We start from the raw sequence: 15114 nt of genomic DNA on the forward strand, positions 1-15114 counted from the left end.
TTTTTTTTTCTTGGTGGTTTGTTTTAGATGGGGTTGTCAATGTGGTACAAAAATATGGCACATTTGGGATCCCTGAAGTTTGGGAAGCATTTGAAAGGAAATGAAATTGTAATCCAAATGTCCCTGGATAAAGCACGGACATTTTCTATGACTTACTGGTGATCAGAGGGTTATTGGTATCAGCAGAATCTCAATGAAATGGTTGTATCTGATGGCATTCACTGGAGAACTACCTCAGGCCATCCACTTTTGCCAGAATTCTTGATGTTCTGATCATTTGTACATGTTAGGAATTTGCTGAAGGCTATCTGTAAGTAAAGGTTAAGGTGAAGAAAAGGGCTAGCATTCAAAGAAGGTATTTCTTCAAGTTACAAACAAGAGTGGTCCTTTATGTCTAATTTTGTACCCTAATGATGTTTCTCTACAATCATGTTCCTCTAACTGAAAGTACAAAAAAACTAAACATTCTCAACAAAATCACTCTTGATTGTTGATCATCTTGAATACCCAGTTCCTCTTCACCGAGGCTCAGTTTTCTGTTAAAACAGCAGAGCTCTGTTTCTCTGTGGTCAGCCTCATCGGCTAAACACACTCCACCTAAATAAGCAATCGCTCACTTTCACCACTTCCACCAGGAGCAGAGGAAAAACCAGCCTCAGCCATAAAAACCCCAAGAAAAGCCTTTGGAAAACAGTAAAGGTTTGAATGAAGAGCCCATTAAAATAGCACCTAGCTTTGGAAACAGGAAACATTCAGATGAGTTTAAGCTTGAAATGTTGAATATAATAAAAATGTAGACGAGTAGAGACCTTCACACTGGGTTTGTTGCTCCTAAGTGATAGTTTAATAATGGCTGAAAAGTAAAGAAACGCTCTTTGGTTCCTCAGGCAAACAGCTAGGAACTGACCTGCACTGATCCATATTGTTGAGCCAGTTAACATCTTCTAGCAGGCCCATTTCTCGACATGACATGACTGTTGGAAAGTGAGATTGAAAGGTCAGATATCAGACATCACTCAAAAGGTCTGGATTGACATTACAGTGACCTTTCTGGCCTCCACTGACCCCATGGGTTCTTTGTGAGTGGAATGAGGTGGATTGGTAAAGATAAAGTAGCACCCTGTCTCTCTTCTGAAAACCAGTGATGCTTGCTAATCATCCTTCCAGGTTGACAGCTGTTGAGCAATAGAAGAATCTTTGCAAGTTGGAGGGGAATATTTGACCAAATTTGGAGAGAAAATCACCACAAAAACTGGCAACGTGTTCATCGGGGAGTCTGTGAAGTATCTGTGGGGTCTGCATTATAACAAGCAATACAATGTTCTTCAACATGAAGTTAATTTATATTCACAAACATTTTCCTTGGAGGATCAACATGAAGACATTTCTTGGTCTAATTCCACGATCAGTATTATGGGATTGTCCTTGCCAAGAGGGAAATGTGTTGGACTTCCTTCAAATTAGACTAAAGGTACCTTAAATATTTCCTAAGCAAGTCCTTGGAGATACAAGACAATCCATTTTTTTTTCTCTCTAAGTAAAAGAACCATGTAAGACTGGTACCAGGTATTCCATGTTCTTTGTTGCAGAAACACTTTTATATGTCTCTCTAGAGAACATTTAAGGGCTCCCCCTGTGAGACAAACCAAAGTACATTTAGGGTTCTACACTGATCATCAAGCCAACATTTTCCAACACACATGGGCTTTTTCAAGACAATCCATGAAGCAAAAGAAAGTACACTCATACCAGGTAGTCCATGTTGGTTACTCAAACTCTCTGATGGTCTTCTCAGATGGACAAGGGATATTGGAAGGAATGAATATTTAGGGTTGGCACAGTGGTGCAATGGTTATCACTGTCTCCTCACAGCAAGATGTTTCTGGGTTCAAACCTTGTGGCCAACTGGGGTCTTTCTGTGTGGAGATTGCATGCATGGGTTGTGTTGTTTCCTCTGGGTGCTCTGGTTTCCTCCCAAAGACATATGGATTAGGAAAACTGGCTACTCTAAATTGCCCATAGATGTTGATGTGAGTATGAATGGTTGTTCATCTCTGTGTTAGCCCTGTGATAGATTGATGACCCTCCCAAACTCAGTTGGGATCAGCTCCAGCGTCCCCCACCACCCTGATAGATCAGTGGTATAGAACATGGATGGATGGATGGATGGATGGATTATTTCAGGGCAAATACATTTTTCCAAGACAATCCACATTTTTGCAGAAGAAAGCCTACCTGTACCATATATTCCATGTTGGTTGCTCAGACATTCCTCAAAGAACCTAAAAGAACTTCCCAGACCTCTGGCTTGTTCAGTGGGGATCAAAATCCAGATCTCAACATCCAGAATCCTCTGACGTTTTGTGACAAGGTCAACTGATAAAATAAAATAAAAGATGAATTAAATTGCTTTACTGTATAATGAGTTTTTTTATGTTGAACTGCTTTTCTGACCACAACGACTAAGCTTGCCGTCACACTAAAACTTGTCTCGCCCAGAATCTCCAATGTCTGTTTGTTTATTTACATTCAATCACACATTTCTAGTGGAGTTCTTTGCTCGGATGCTTGACTCACTCTGAGTAACCGAGGCTGTGTAAGGTCTTTTAAGCCCCTGCACCCCCCCACCTCCCCTCCACGCCCCCTCCACATGCACAGATGCAACCAATTTCAAACACCTTGTTGTCAGAGCTACACAAAACAGTGGGATCCATTATTTCATTCTGGGGTTTATACCTCATGAGATCAATTCATCAGCTCTGACCTTGTGCATGACGTCAAAGGGATTTTGTAGAAGGCAGAGGAATAAGATCACGTTAACTCCTGTTAAGGGGGGTAAATATTTTCTGGGTTGCTATGCATGAGGCTGTCGGAGCATATGGCTTGTAAGAATTAGAAACCGTCTTCAGTGAACGTGTTGGGTTACAGTGTGCCGATATGGAAATTTTTAGATTATCGCTTACTGTAGAATTTACAGCCTAACTGAGCATATTATGCCTTTTTGACCTTCCTAATTAGCAAGATGACTTTAATTAGACAAGGTCTGATGTCTTCTGAAAGGACATCTGCCTACGATAACATTCATTCCTCGCAGTTTTAAAGCTGTAAGTCGCTCAGTGTTAATGCTGTATTATGATTTTACCTTAATACAAAGACTCTTGTGACGGATTCATGCAGAAGAAACTTTGTTTTGGATGAGATTTCATCAGAAAACCCTCTAATATGATAGACGTCTCGGTAGGAGACATCTTGAACGAGACTTCACGTGTTCATTATGTGAGAGAATGGAAGAGCATAACACATGCATGAGTTGTTAATGGTTTCCATTCCACATTATTCACGATGAGAGAGAGAGAGAGAGAGAGAGAGGGAGAGAGAGAGAGAGAGAGAGATCTGGGAAAGTGACATTTTCACTTGCACATGTTTATATGTGAAGGGCAGACTTATGATGTATGATGATCAATATTCATGATTTCAGTGTTAAGCATAATAAAATATAATCGTATTATTTAGTATGCACTCCAGATCCAGAGTCCAGTGTGTGTTTTGTTTATACTTTTTCACAGATGACTTTGAAAGTATGATGAGAGCATGATGTGACGTTAAAACAATGCGCCATGATTCCCCGTCTTGAATAACGATCCATTATCTGCTGTGCAATTTTCTTTTCAACCCTCAATCGTCCTTGTTCTGAAAATAACAAGCCATCGTGGTGGAATAGTCTTGTGTCTTTTGATTCAAAGTGCCCTCATTCACTCACACTGACCCCATTCACAGCTCTCCTTTATATCATGGGCGTCCTTTATCAGCCGCCGTGACGTCTATCACACGGCTGTAACCATGCCAACAAGCCTTTCACAGCCTTCCTGCACTTACAGCGAAGAAATAGCTGCGGCCTTTCGAAGGAGAAGGAATTGATCATCGATACGGTTTCTTTTTGATATCAAAATTATTCACAAGTAATAAAACTGCCATTATGGAAAATTCCAATGGAATTTGCTAGAATCCTCTGGTGAATTCCATTGGATTTGGAATTTTAATGGGAGTATAAAGTACATTTATTGGGTTACTCACTGAAGCATTGTCGAAATTCTACTGGGTTCCAATGGTACCCTAATGGGTTGTCTATTGGAATATGGCTCTTCAGAGTTCTACAGGGTTCCTGTTGAATGTTTATGGGGTACACATTGAAATTTGGTCTAATTCTTTAGGCTTCTTGTTAGATTTTTATGCTTGTACACTGGGTTGTAGTACTCGAGTCCGACTCGTGCCCTAATTTTAAGGACTCGTGACTCGACTTGGACTTGAGCACTGATGACTCAGACTTGGACTCAGAGTCGGACTCGTGCATTAACTGCGTTCGGACTCATAAATTTGGAGACTCAGATTTCTTCATTATTTTTTGTAACATGCCATAATAATTTGGCATAAGATATTTATATCTTAACATTAGTGCCACCGGGTGGCATGGTGGTGTAGTGGTTAGCGCTGTCGCCTCACAGCAAGAAGGTCCGGGTTCGAGCCCCGTGGCCGGCGAGGGCCTTTCTGTGCGGAGTTTGCATGTTCTCCCCGTGTCCGCGTGGGTTTCCTCCGGGTGCTCCGGTTTCCCCCACAGTCCAAAGACATGCAGGTTAGGTTAACTGGTGACTCTAAATTGAGCGTAGGTGTGAATGTGAGTGTGAATGGTTGTCTGTGTCTATGTGTCAGCCCTGTGATGACCTGGCGACTTGTCCAGGGTGTACCCCACCTTTCGCCCGTAGTCAGCTGGGATAGGCTCCAGCTTGCCTGCGACTCTGTAGAACAGGATAAAGCGGCTAGAGATAATGAGATGAGATGAGATTAGTGCTACCATCCTTTTCCTAAACATTCCTGATAGAAGATGTCTTTTTTTTGTGAATTATTGTAGGCTATGGTATGGGACAGACATCTTCACACTACTCAAAGCTATCAATGTGTTTTAGAAAGTGTGTGTGTGTGTGTGTGTGACAGCTGTCATTTGTGTCTGACTCGACTCGGATCAGTAGTGGACTTGACTCAGACTCGAAATTTTCTTTAATGATTTGGACTTGAACACTGGGGCCTAAGACTGGACTTGGACTCAAGGTTTAGTGACTCATTGACTACAACACTGCTTGTACATCAAAATATGGTCCAATTCTATCATGTTCTCCAAATGTGATCTAATTCCAAACAGCTCCGATTGTGCTGTAATGCATTATCCATTGAAATCTGAAATCAGATTCTACATAGTGTTCATGTTGGACTTTTGTGGACCCTCTATTAAAATGGTTTTATGAAGTTCTGTCATGTTCCTGCTGGATTTTTACAGGCTTTCCATTGAAATGCAGTCTAATTCTATTGGGAGCCAATTGTATTTGAATGGCTTATCCATGGAACTATAGTTCTGTAGCGTTCTACAGGGTTCCTTTTAGATTTTTATGGGTTACCCATTGAAATCCGATCTAATTCTATAGTGTACCAATTGGACTTGAATGGGATGCTCACTGAAATTTGAATTTGGAGAATTATCTAGTGGTCATTCTGAATTTCTATGGGTTATCCATTGAAATATATTAATGTAGAGTTCTTTTGGGTTGATTTTTTTTTTTTTACAGTGAAATACATCCACTGAAATAAAGTGGTCTGATTTTATAGGGACTCTGTTTTATGTTTATGGTGTATCCGGTAAAATATTATTCTATAGAGTTGTATTGGGTTTTTGTGGGGCTTTAATGGGCTACTCATTAACCCACTGAACTACACAATAAATCCCTAGAATTATACTCCTATTTTGTGTTGGGTTTCTATGGGTGACTGACTGAAATATGATCCAATTCTATCAGGTTCTGTTTGGATTTTTCTGGGATACTCATTGAAATATTTGCAAACGAAAACACTCCTGTTGTAAAATGTGCTTGGTGAATAAACCTAACCTGAGATGTTTACTGTCTGGTTTGCATAGAAGCCGGACGTACCCGCTGTCGTACCCGTGGCTCTGCACAGCGTGGAGGCTCTGAGCGAAGCCGTGGCTGAATTCAGCACGGTGGAGGAGGTCCTGAAGTACCTGGAGCCTGATCGCTGGCAGCTCGACCTGGAGGAGCTTTACAAGCCCACGTGGCACGTTCTGGGCAAGTCCTTCTTCCACCAGAAAAGAAATAGGGGTACGAATAATCCAGAGATCTGATTGTTCAAAGCTATGTTGATGCTGAATTGATGATGTGCTCTTGGAATTACAGTACGGTTTATATTGGTTTTTGATCATGAAGATTTCTTTGACTTGAAAAGACAAACTGGGAGTTTCAGAAGAAATTCGATACACAAGTTCTCCTGACTTGTTAATGCCTGTTTTTGTGACATATTTATACTGTGATGTACAAGTGAACTGTGTTATGTATTCATTAGATGAGAATGTTAATGTAAGCTTGAGAAATGCAGCAATCAATGGCAGACTTGAAGGCAGCATGAATTTAGGAGAAACAAAAAAAAAACACTGTTCTTAACATGTTTCCGCTACAAAAGCTTATTTTTTTTAATTTTTTTTAAGCTGATGCATTGTTTCTTTAAAAAAATTGCTCAAAATTTAAAGATTCCATCCATTTTAACCAACCAACCGACCAAACAAACAAACAAACAAATAAATAACATTTTGAACTTATTGGCTGACAGCATTAGGTTTGAGCATGTGCTACAAAAAATGAGGAGAAAAAAGCAAATTATAAAAGAGTATGAACACAATATTAAAGCGAGACGGCCTTTCAGTTTCATAAAATCGGTGAAATTTAGTTCCGTCTGAAATGTGGTGATTGTGATATCTGTTTATTTCTGTAATATCTCACAAAATATCAGGCCATTCTGTGGCTGGGAAGTTATTTAATTTGAGGGGATTAAAGCAAATAATGTGCATGAAATCGCTCGCTTGGCGCAGTCAAGCAGACAGAGGAAGTCCGTGTGCGCATGCGCAGGTTTACCTTCTTCTTCTTTTGGGTTTTACAGCAGCTGGCATCCACAGTGTTGCATTACTGCCATCTACAGGTTTCCCTTTGAGCGTGCACTGACAGTTCCATCATTCTGTCGCTAAACGAACAGCTGATCACACCGAGGTGCTCGCTGAGCGCCCATATTTATTAGTTTGGTCCTGCGTTTCCTTTCCTTCGTATAGAACATAACATCTTTTCTTCTCGCTTTGTTTCCGTTACTGTAGTCGCTCTTTCACATTTCATTCGCACACTCACGTCCTCCATTTTTCTCTCCTGTTTCAAATTTGTATCCCACAATGCCTTGCGTGAACGGGGAAAGCCCACCACGTGATGCATAATGTAGTATCTTGAATTGGGTCATGGGGAAGCAGGAAAAAATAGCGGAGAATTTAGAGCCATGTGGAGATAAATTCATTAATTGTTGTATTTAAAAAAAAATAAAAAAATTTGAAGTCTGTGATTCAAATTCAGTAGATTTCAGTCACTAAACAAAAATAATTGTGTGTCGGGAAAATTCTTTTTATGATGTAAACTTGAAAAAATCTGAAAGGCAGTACAGCTTTAATGACGAATTTTAATTTCATAAGATAATTTCTAAAACAGCAAAGCAGTGGATTTGTCCCAGTACTGAATAACAAATTCCTGAATAATAAGGATCAGCTGAGGAAGCATTTGATTTACATTTCTTGATTCTAGACTCAGACATTTTGGATCTTGCTGTGTCTCAGGGTAATAATGAAAGTTGGACTAAACAGCTGTCTAAAGTCTGTGTGTGTGTGTTTTAAGGCGTGGTGGATCTGAACCTGCTCCGGGAGGAGGTCCGGCTGTACAGCTGCACTCCACGTAATTATTCGGTGTCCCTGCGTGAGGAGTTGAAGAGGACGGACGTGATTTTCTGGCCCAGCTGCCTGCTGGTGAAGCGATGTGGTGGAAACTGCGCCTGCTGTTCGAACAACTGCTACGAGTGTCAGTGCACGCCCACTAAAGTGACCAAAAAGTACCACGAGGTACACTATAAACTCCGAGGAGTTCTCGGTTCACAGTTTCACAGTTTCTCAAAAGCACTGCTGGGGTTGTGACGTTTTAAATATTAACATCAGTCTGGAAAATAGTTATTAATTAACCTTTTTTTTTTCCAAAGTTGTGAAAGCGCTTACCGGCATCCAACAAACATTTGCATATTCCCAAAAAGCTAGGACTGGAAAATGATTGATTATATCTCACCAGAAAAGTGTTCCGTGTTTCCATAAAGTTGTTACATGGTCAGTTTGGACGCTTCAAACCTCAGATACATTTCACTGATTGAGAAAATACAGGGATTTTTATTCGATTTGGAAAAAAAACAAACACCTGAAATAAGGCTCAGTGAAAATATGACAGTATACTGTTTTGTAATTGCACGCTGGCTCTCAGTACTGTACTCATGAAAATAAAAAGACAGAACATCCTTCTGTTATACCTGAATATTTCTGTTTTTCTGCACTTATACCGTACTTTTGTTATTCAGTGATATTCAGTTCCACAGATGGAAATGTAATTATTTTACCAAATGCCATTTCTGTGCTGTTCTTGGGACTCGAACTGCTCTTTACCCTCATCTTCACTTTCCAAACTCCGAGACTCGAACCTTCTGACAAGCTGCACTTTTTATAATGAAAGTAAGAGCAGGGATTAACTAGTTTCATGGACGTTCCACAATATTAAATGCAACTTTAAATGGATAAAAATCATGATGCGTCATTATTAATAAATTAGATTGTAATTGCTGGACAATCGCTGAAGAATAAAGAGGTATAATAAAGAGGATTATTTTACTATAATCAGCCCTGCGATAACCTGGTGACTAGGGTGGTCCCAAATTTTTTTTTTTAGGATTTTGGTACGACCGCCTTACCTTTTTTTTTTTTTTTTACATTGCCTAAAAGAAGTTATTGTGTGAAATTTGGTTAAGATTGAACAATGTTTAGAGGTGCCACAAAGCCATTAAAGTTTTCACTCAAGACACAATATAAAATAATGTGGCTTATTAACTGTTTCATATTAATACAAACAATACAGTACTATAACTTCCTGTGTTCAAAGTAACAATAGCTATTACTTGTCTGTGATTTTCTAAACCCTTCGGTATTATGGTATCTTGTGGAGATAAAAGAACACACTAAGGACTTCCCTAGCAGAAGGAAGCTTTCTCCCAGACAGTTCCTTGGAAGTGGGACCAATAGACCTCTTGCAGTCACGTGACCGGAATGTAAACAGCTGCCATCTTGTCGGTAAAAAACACCGCTGAATACTGCTGCACTCGTGTACAAAATGGATCAATTTCAACCGATGGACTACACGGCTCATTTTTCTAATGAACAGATAACTAGATATATGTCTAAAATAAACGACCTACAGATTAGTGACCCTTATCGATTACCGGACGTAGTTTTCACGACCGTGTCGGTGGATATTGAACTGCCAGAGGTGGAATACCCAGATGTGTATAATTACCTCATTAACTTTCCCTCGCTGTTCAGTGGTGAAGCACTGCGTGCTTATAAATCTCTGGACAGTTATCTTTACAGAAATTCAGGATTTGTCAGCCCCCCTCAGATGTGGCATCTTGTAAACAAGAAAATAACAATCCTCATTGGATGGGTAAGTCACTTAAGTATTGAGACCCTGCTGGTCTCGCTATCTCGTCTGGAATGTTGTGCATGCGATGGAAATTGCTACAAACCGTCATTTTCTGCTGGAAACCAATGTCCAGTAAGTCCATACGGTTGTAGTGGATATTGAAGTCCGGTACAGACGAACAACACGCAAAAATACACACAAAAAAACATAAAAAACGTGCACAGGTAGGGAGAGCTTGTAGTCACAGCATCCCCATCATGCGCCGCCATATCCACTATTATGGTTGAATATTTTATATTTTCAGTTAGATCAAGTATCAGTAGTCTATCACTATTACTGTATATATGGTATACCTTATGGCAGCAATCCATTTTGCACGCCTGTCAGGGTCCCGTGGCAGCCTACTGTCAAGTGTATGTGAGCATCATGGGTTTCCTACACTTGAAAGGGAAGGACTCGGACACAGGATTCCACTCGTCTTATGTTTTATTGATTTTCAGTGGAGTTGACGTTGTAGTAGAATTGTATATAGTAGGGTTTCCAGAAGAAAAGGTACCGTAGAAGCAGAAGTAGAAGCAGAAGGCTGAAATATGGCGTTTGACCGACAAGGTGGCGTCTGTTTACAATCTGGATCGGATGTGATGTCACATGCAAGTGCTCCATTAACCAAACGTAATTGTCCTTTCTGGTTTTGTGCTTTGCACCACCGGTACTACTTGTATTACTGTTGCTAGCCATCTGAAAAACATAGAAAGAAAAACATTCACAACTTCATCAGCATATTACGATCAGTGCTCATTGTTTAAGAACCCCTTAATGCATGAAAGTTAACCTTCTATCAGTCTATAAACTCTTCCTGCCTCTTCTTTTTCATAGAAGTGGCATATTCCCTCTAGAACTGTGACTTTTTGGGGGTTTGAGATCTTCTCTGCAAAGTCTACACACCAACTAATGTTAATGGCTTCACCTGATTTGCAACCTCGTGTGGCACCTCTAAATCACGGGCGATTGCTCTAAGACAGCGAGGGAGGCTCAGCCTCCTCTAAAAATGACGAACATCGTGTAGGATGAATTGCGCTAGGCTTATGTTATAGCCGACCTTATAACATTGCTATTTCAGATCCAGAATCATAGAGATATATGTGCTCGACCCACTACAGTGCGAATTCATTCCCTTATAACTTTAATGTGTGCGTGAGTTTCTCCCCCTCGTGACAGCGCGATGCAGCCCAGCCTCAGTGGACTTCAATGGCATTTGGGAGCTCTGCGCTTTTCAATCTCAAAATGCAAGACGATTATTGGACAAATACTGTGAAACCACCCGCCTACGGAGTCTCACGGACTCCCAGCCTCAGTGGACTTCAATGGCATTTGGGAGCTCTGCGCTTTTCAATCTCAAAATGCAAGATGGTTATTGGACAAATACTGCGAAACCACCCGCCCACGGAGTCTCACGGACTCCCAGCCTCAGTGCACTTCAATGGCATTTGGGAGCTCTGCGCTTTTCAATCTCAAAATGCAAGACGATTATTGGACAAATACTGCGAAAACACCCGCCCACGGACTCCCAGCCTCACATGGGAGGGACATGGCAGTTTCCGCGAGGAGACTGGTGATTGGTGAAAGCGGCCGGATATTTTCTTTGATTGACAGCTCGTTTCAAATATAGACAGGCAGCGGTGAATTTCAGTTCAGTCCCATGCGGATTCGCAAGTCCTGTGGTGTATTGTAAGAGATCGGCTTACATTTCGATTTCATTCATTACATACGGTTTCTACCAGCTTTTTTAGTTTGTATATATTTTCATTGTAAATAAAGTGTAAATATAGTGTTGTCAAGTTTGCTATCTTAGTTCCAGAAATTTCGTTTATTTGAGTGACTGAACTTGAACTTGAGGGGGCTAGTCAGCTAGCAAGAAAGCTGCGCACGGATGCCAAGCATTGCTGATTTAATTTTGGCGAAGCCATTTGCCAGCCTTCCTTTCGAGGAAAAAATTAAAATTAAAGAGCAGGGTAGACCAACGCCTCAAATTGACTTGGTGAAAAAGGTAGGGAATAATACTCGTTCCTTTCAGCTCTCCTGGTACGAGAAAGTGAATCGGCTAACAGCAAGTGACCCACATCAACAACAGTAAATAGGCTACTTTAGTAATATGTCATGGATGGACCAAAAATATAGAATCTATTTAAAATGTTTATGCTGAGTATATTATATTGGAATATATATTTTTCTGGATATGAATTAAACACAGCTACAATTTGGAAAACATTTTTAAACAAAAACACAGCCGAGAACATTTCACACTACAGACCTGGATTAAAAGTGAAGGGTTATCAAAATTGTCAATAAAACATTTCTCAGTCAAAATAAGTAAAATATAAGGAAAGTGTCATTGAATGAAATGTGTGGCACCCAGCTCTACTGCTGAGGTTCCTGACAAAGAGCTGCTTTCAATAATGATCAATTTTTAAACAACATGCCACAATTTTAAAATATAAAATATTAAAATATACCCCCCCAACACCACCATCATGTATATTGGACAGTAGGCTAATGGGCCAAAAGAACCTGTTATTTCACAGTTTGTGACCCTGCCAACAATCAGCCAGATCAGAGGCAAGAGTATGGGCAAAACTGATGTTTTTTCTTTTAAAATCTGGAAATATCGTAACCAACCAGCCTCCCCGTTTGAAAGACTACCAGCCGCCACTGCTCTAAATATTAACCAATTTTTCTGAAATTTTGCTTGTTGTCTTCTTTTAGCCTATGTAGAAAAATGATAGGGTGGTCGAAATGTTTTGGTAAAAAAAAAAATTTCCCATACATTTCGGGACCACCCTACTGGTGACTTGTCCAGGGTGTACCCCGCCTCTCGCCATAGTCAGCTGGGATTGGCTCCAGCTTGCCTGCGACCCTGTACAGGATAAGCAGCTACAGATAATGGATGGATGGATTTTCTATAATCATATTTTATTTCTTACTGTTTTATAATGTTTTAATCCTCTTTGCGTTTCTTTGTCCATAATGTATAATGGTTTTCAAAAAAAGAAAGAAACGAAAATTACTCGGCTGTTATTGGGTCGAACTCGGAGTCTCATTTCTGTCTCTTGGTGTGGTTGAAGGTCCTGATGCTGAAGTTCAGACCAGGTCGAGGCTCGCAGAAGTCGCTGACAGATGTGGCGTTGGAGCATCATGAGGAGTGCAACTGCGAGTGTAAGAACGACTGAACAAGGAGCTTCGATGAGGAAATATTTATTCAATGGACTTTTTTTCCTATGATGTTCACATTAATAAAACAGAGAGATGAACTGGTCTTATGTGGACTTGGCTCCAGTGTTGGTCATCTCACAGATCTGTGGAAAAAAAGCACTCTTCATTGGTCCAGTTGAAATATTGAGTAAGATGATGGATCATTTAACACTTACAATATGGACAAAAAGATTTGTTGTTGTTGTTGTTTTTTAAATATGATCTTTGCTTCTAATTACGCTCTGAAAAAGGATATGAGCATTTCCTGTTCTCTGTTTTTACCTTCTGACCTTCTTCATCCTTCTCAAAACTTCACTGGATTTTTTATGATGCTTTTGATACCATGAACCTCATCCCCGGAGGTCGCTGTGGACCAGAGGAGAACCTCCACCTTTTACTCAACTGACTTTTTTAATCACAGACAGGAAGGAGGACCAAGAGACTGCTTACGTCTTCTTTACCTTACATTTGGCTCCATATGAAAGATAAAAGTGTCTCTTGGCATTCTCTTGAAAAGGAGGCGAGGAGAACATTCAGGGAAAGAAAAGAGTGCAAAAGAGGGTTTTTTCTTTTCTTTTTTTTCTTTTTTAGTGTCCTTTGTGCAGCTCATTCATCAAATGTCCCATGGTGGGGCTCGAGATGAGCCAGGAGGCCCGAGTGAGCGCTTTCTGTAGTTTTGTGTATTTCTGTGATGTAAATAGCCTTCCTGTTCCTGTTCTGGTTTTCTTAAGTTCTGTATCTTTGTTTTTATCAGTAACGCCTTTTTTCATGCGGATCACATGGTCACACTCTTTTTTACATAAAAATTCCTCTTTATTATTGTGTTAATGAGTCTCCAATCTGTCACGGCAAAATCCACAGTGTTGAATGAGCTCTTATCAGATCGTATTCCAAACGTGACGAATAGAGACACAAAGTTCTCCAAAGAGGTTTTTTTTTTTTGCCCTTTGATTGATCTGTTTAAGCCTAAAATTGGATTCTCAGGCCAAATGATGATAAAAAAATCAATCAGATCAATAAACAGAATATGTATATAGCATAAACAACACTAAAATTTTAATAAAATGATAATGTACAGATTTAAGAAGCCATTAATTCAATTAAACATCTAACAATGGCTGTGTAGTGGGCGGCACGGTGGTGTAGTGGTTAGCGCTGTCGCCTCACAGCAAGAAGGTTCTGGGTTCGAGCCCCGTGGCCAGCGAGGGCCTTTCTGTGTGGAGTTTGCATGTTCTCCCCGTGTCTGCGTGGGTTTCCTCTGGGTGCTCCGGTTTCCCCCACAGTCCAAAGACATGCAGTTAGGTTGACGTGGGGCGGCCTTGGGCTGAGGTGCCCTTGAGTGAGGTACCGAACCCCTGACTGCTCCCCGGGCGCTCTGGTGTGGCTGTGTTCACTGCTTCAGATGGGTTAAATGCAGAGGATGAATTTCACTGTGCTTGAAGTGTGCATGTGATGAATAAAGTATGCAAATTCTCTCAAATTCTCTGTCGTGAATGTATAACGGTTTGTCGTTTTATCTTTACCAAATTCATCCAAATTTTTCACTGAAACAATCTGGAATTCCACAGATCATCCCACAGCCTGTAAATTAACACTTTAACCACAATTTCATTTAAAAAAATCCTAAACATAATCAAAATGGAGAAGCAGGACAATGAAAAAAATAATAAAATGTTCCGCATGATGAACGAGAGAGCCGATACACAAACACGGGTAAATCTGAAAATACCTTTTTATGAGCTTGTAGTTTCCTGGACACACACACACACACACACACACACACACACACACACACACACACAAAGTCGGTCTTATGGTGGCTTCAGATGGGATTGTGTTTACCGTCTTCACCAGAAGAGTCCTTGTGAAAGAACGCCCCCCTCTTGTGGTGTTCACGATGTCGGAAGTGGAAGTGTGCTGACTCCGAGTGACGTCTTTGGTGACGTTTTCACAAACGGTGAAGGACATGGAGGGACGTTTTTTGATGAATGAAAAAACGTTAATATACTGTAATTTTAGTTGTATGGTGTTTTCTTCGTTATTTAATAATATATCTGAGGAAAATGTTGATTTTCCCAACAACCTCATGTTTTCCTTATGTCTTTGCATTCGCGTCATCACATTAGCTTTGCAAATTGTTAACGTTAGCTTTGTTAGCTTCACTATGCTGTTGCCTAGCAGCGATGTTCTCACGACGACTTACCACTTGAACGCTGAGCATTTCGTCTTCACGTCTTCTTATGTCATAATCACAAACTCATGAGTTCCG

General features: G+C 40.4%; 1 protein-coding gene across 1 annotated transcript in view; it reads left to right on the forward strand.

Annotated features, from left to right (window-relative positions):
• Positions 1-14325, forward strand: part of pdgfc (platelet derived growth factor c) — a 100630-nt gene extending 86305 nt beyond the window's left edge. The window contains exons 4-6 of the mRNA XM_060927221.1: positions 5963-6161; positions 7764-7984; positions 12719-14325. Of these exons, the coding sequence (XP_060783204.1) occupies positions 5963-6161; positions 7764-7984; positions 12719-12823 (525 nt within the window). The 3' untranslated portion in view covers positions 12824-14325. The remainder of the gene's footprint in view (positions 1-5962; positions 6162-7763; positions 7985-12718) is intronic.
• The last annotated feature ends 789 nt before the right edge of the window (positions 14326-15114 follow it).

This window comes from Neoarius graeffei, chromosome 8 (assembly GCF_027579695.1).
Source record: "Neoarius graeffei isolate fNeoGra1 chromosome 8, fNeoGra1.pri, whole genome shotgun sequence".
Taxonomy (NCBI): Eukaryota; Metazoa; Chordata; class Actinopteri; order Siluriformes; family Ariidae; genus Neoarius; species Neoarius graeffei.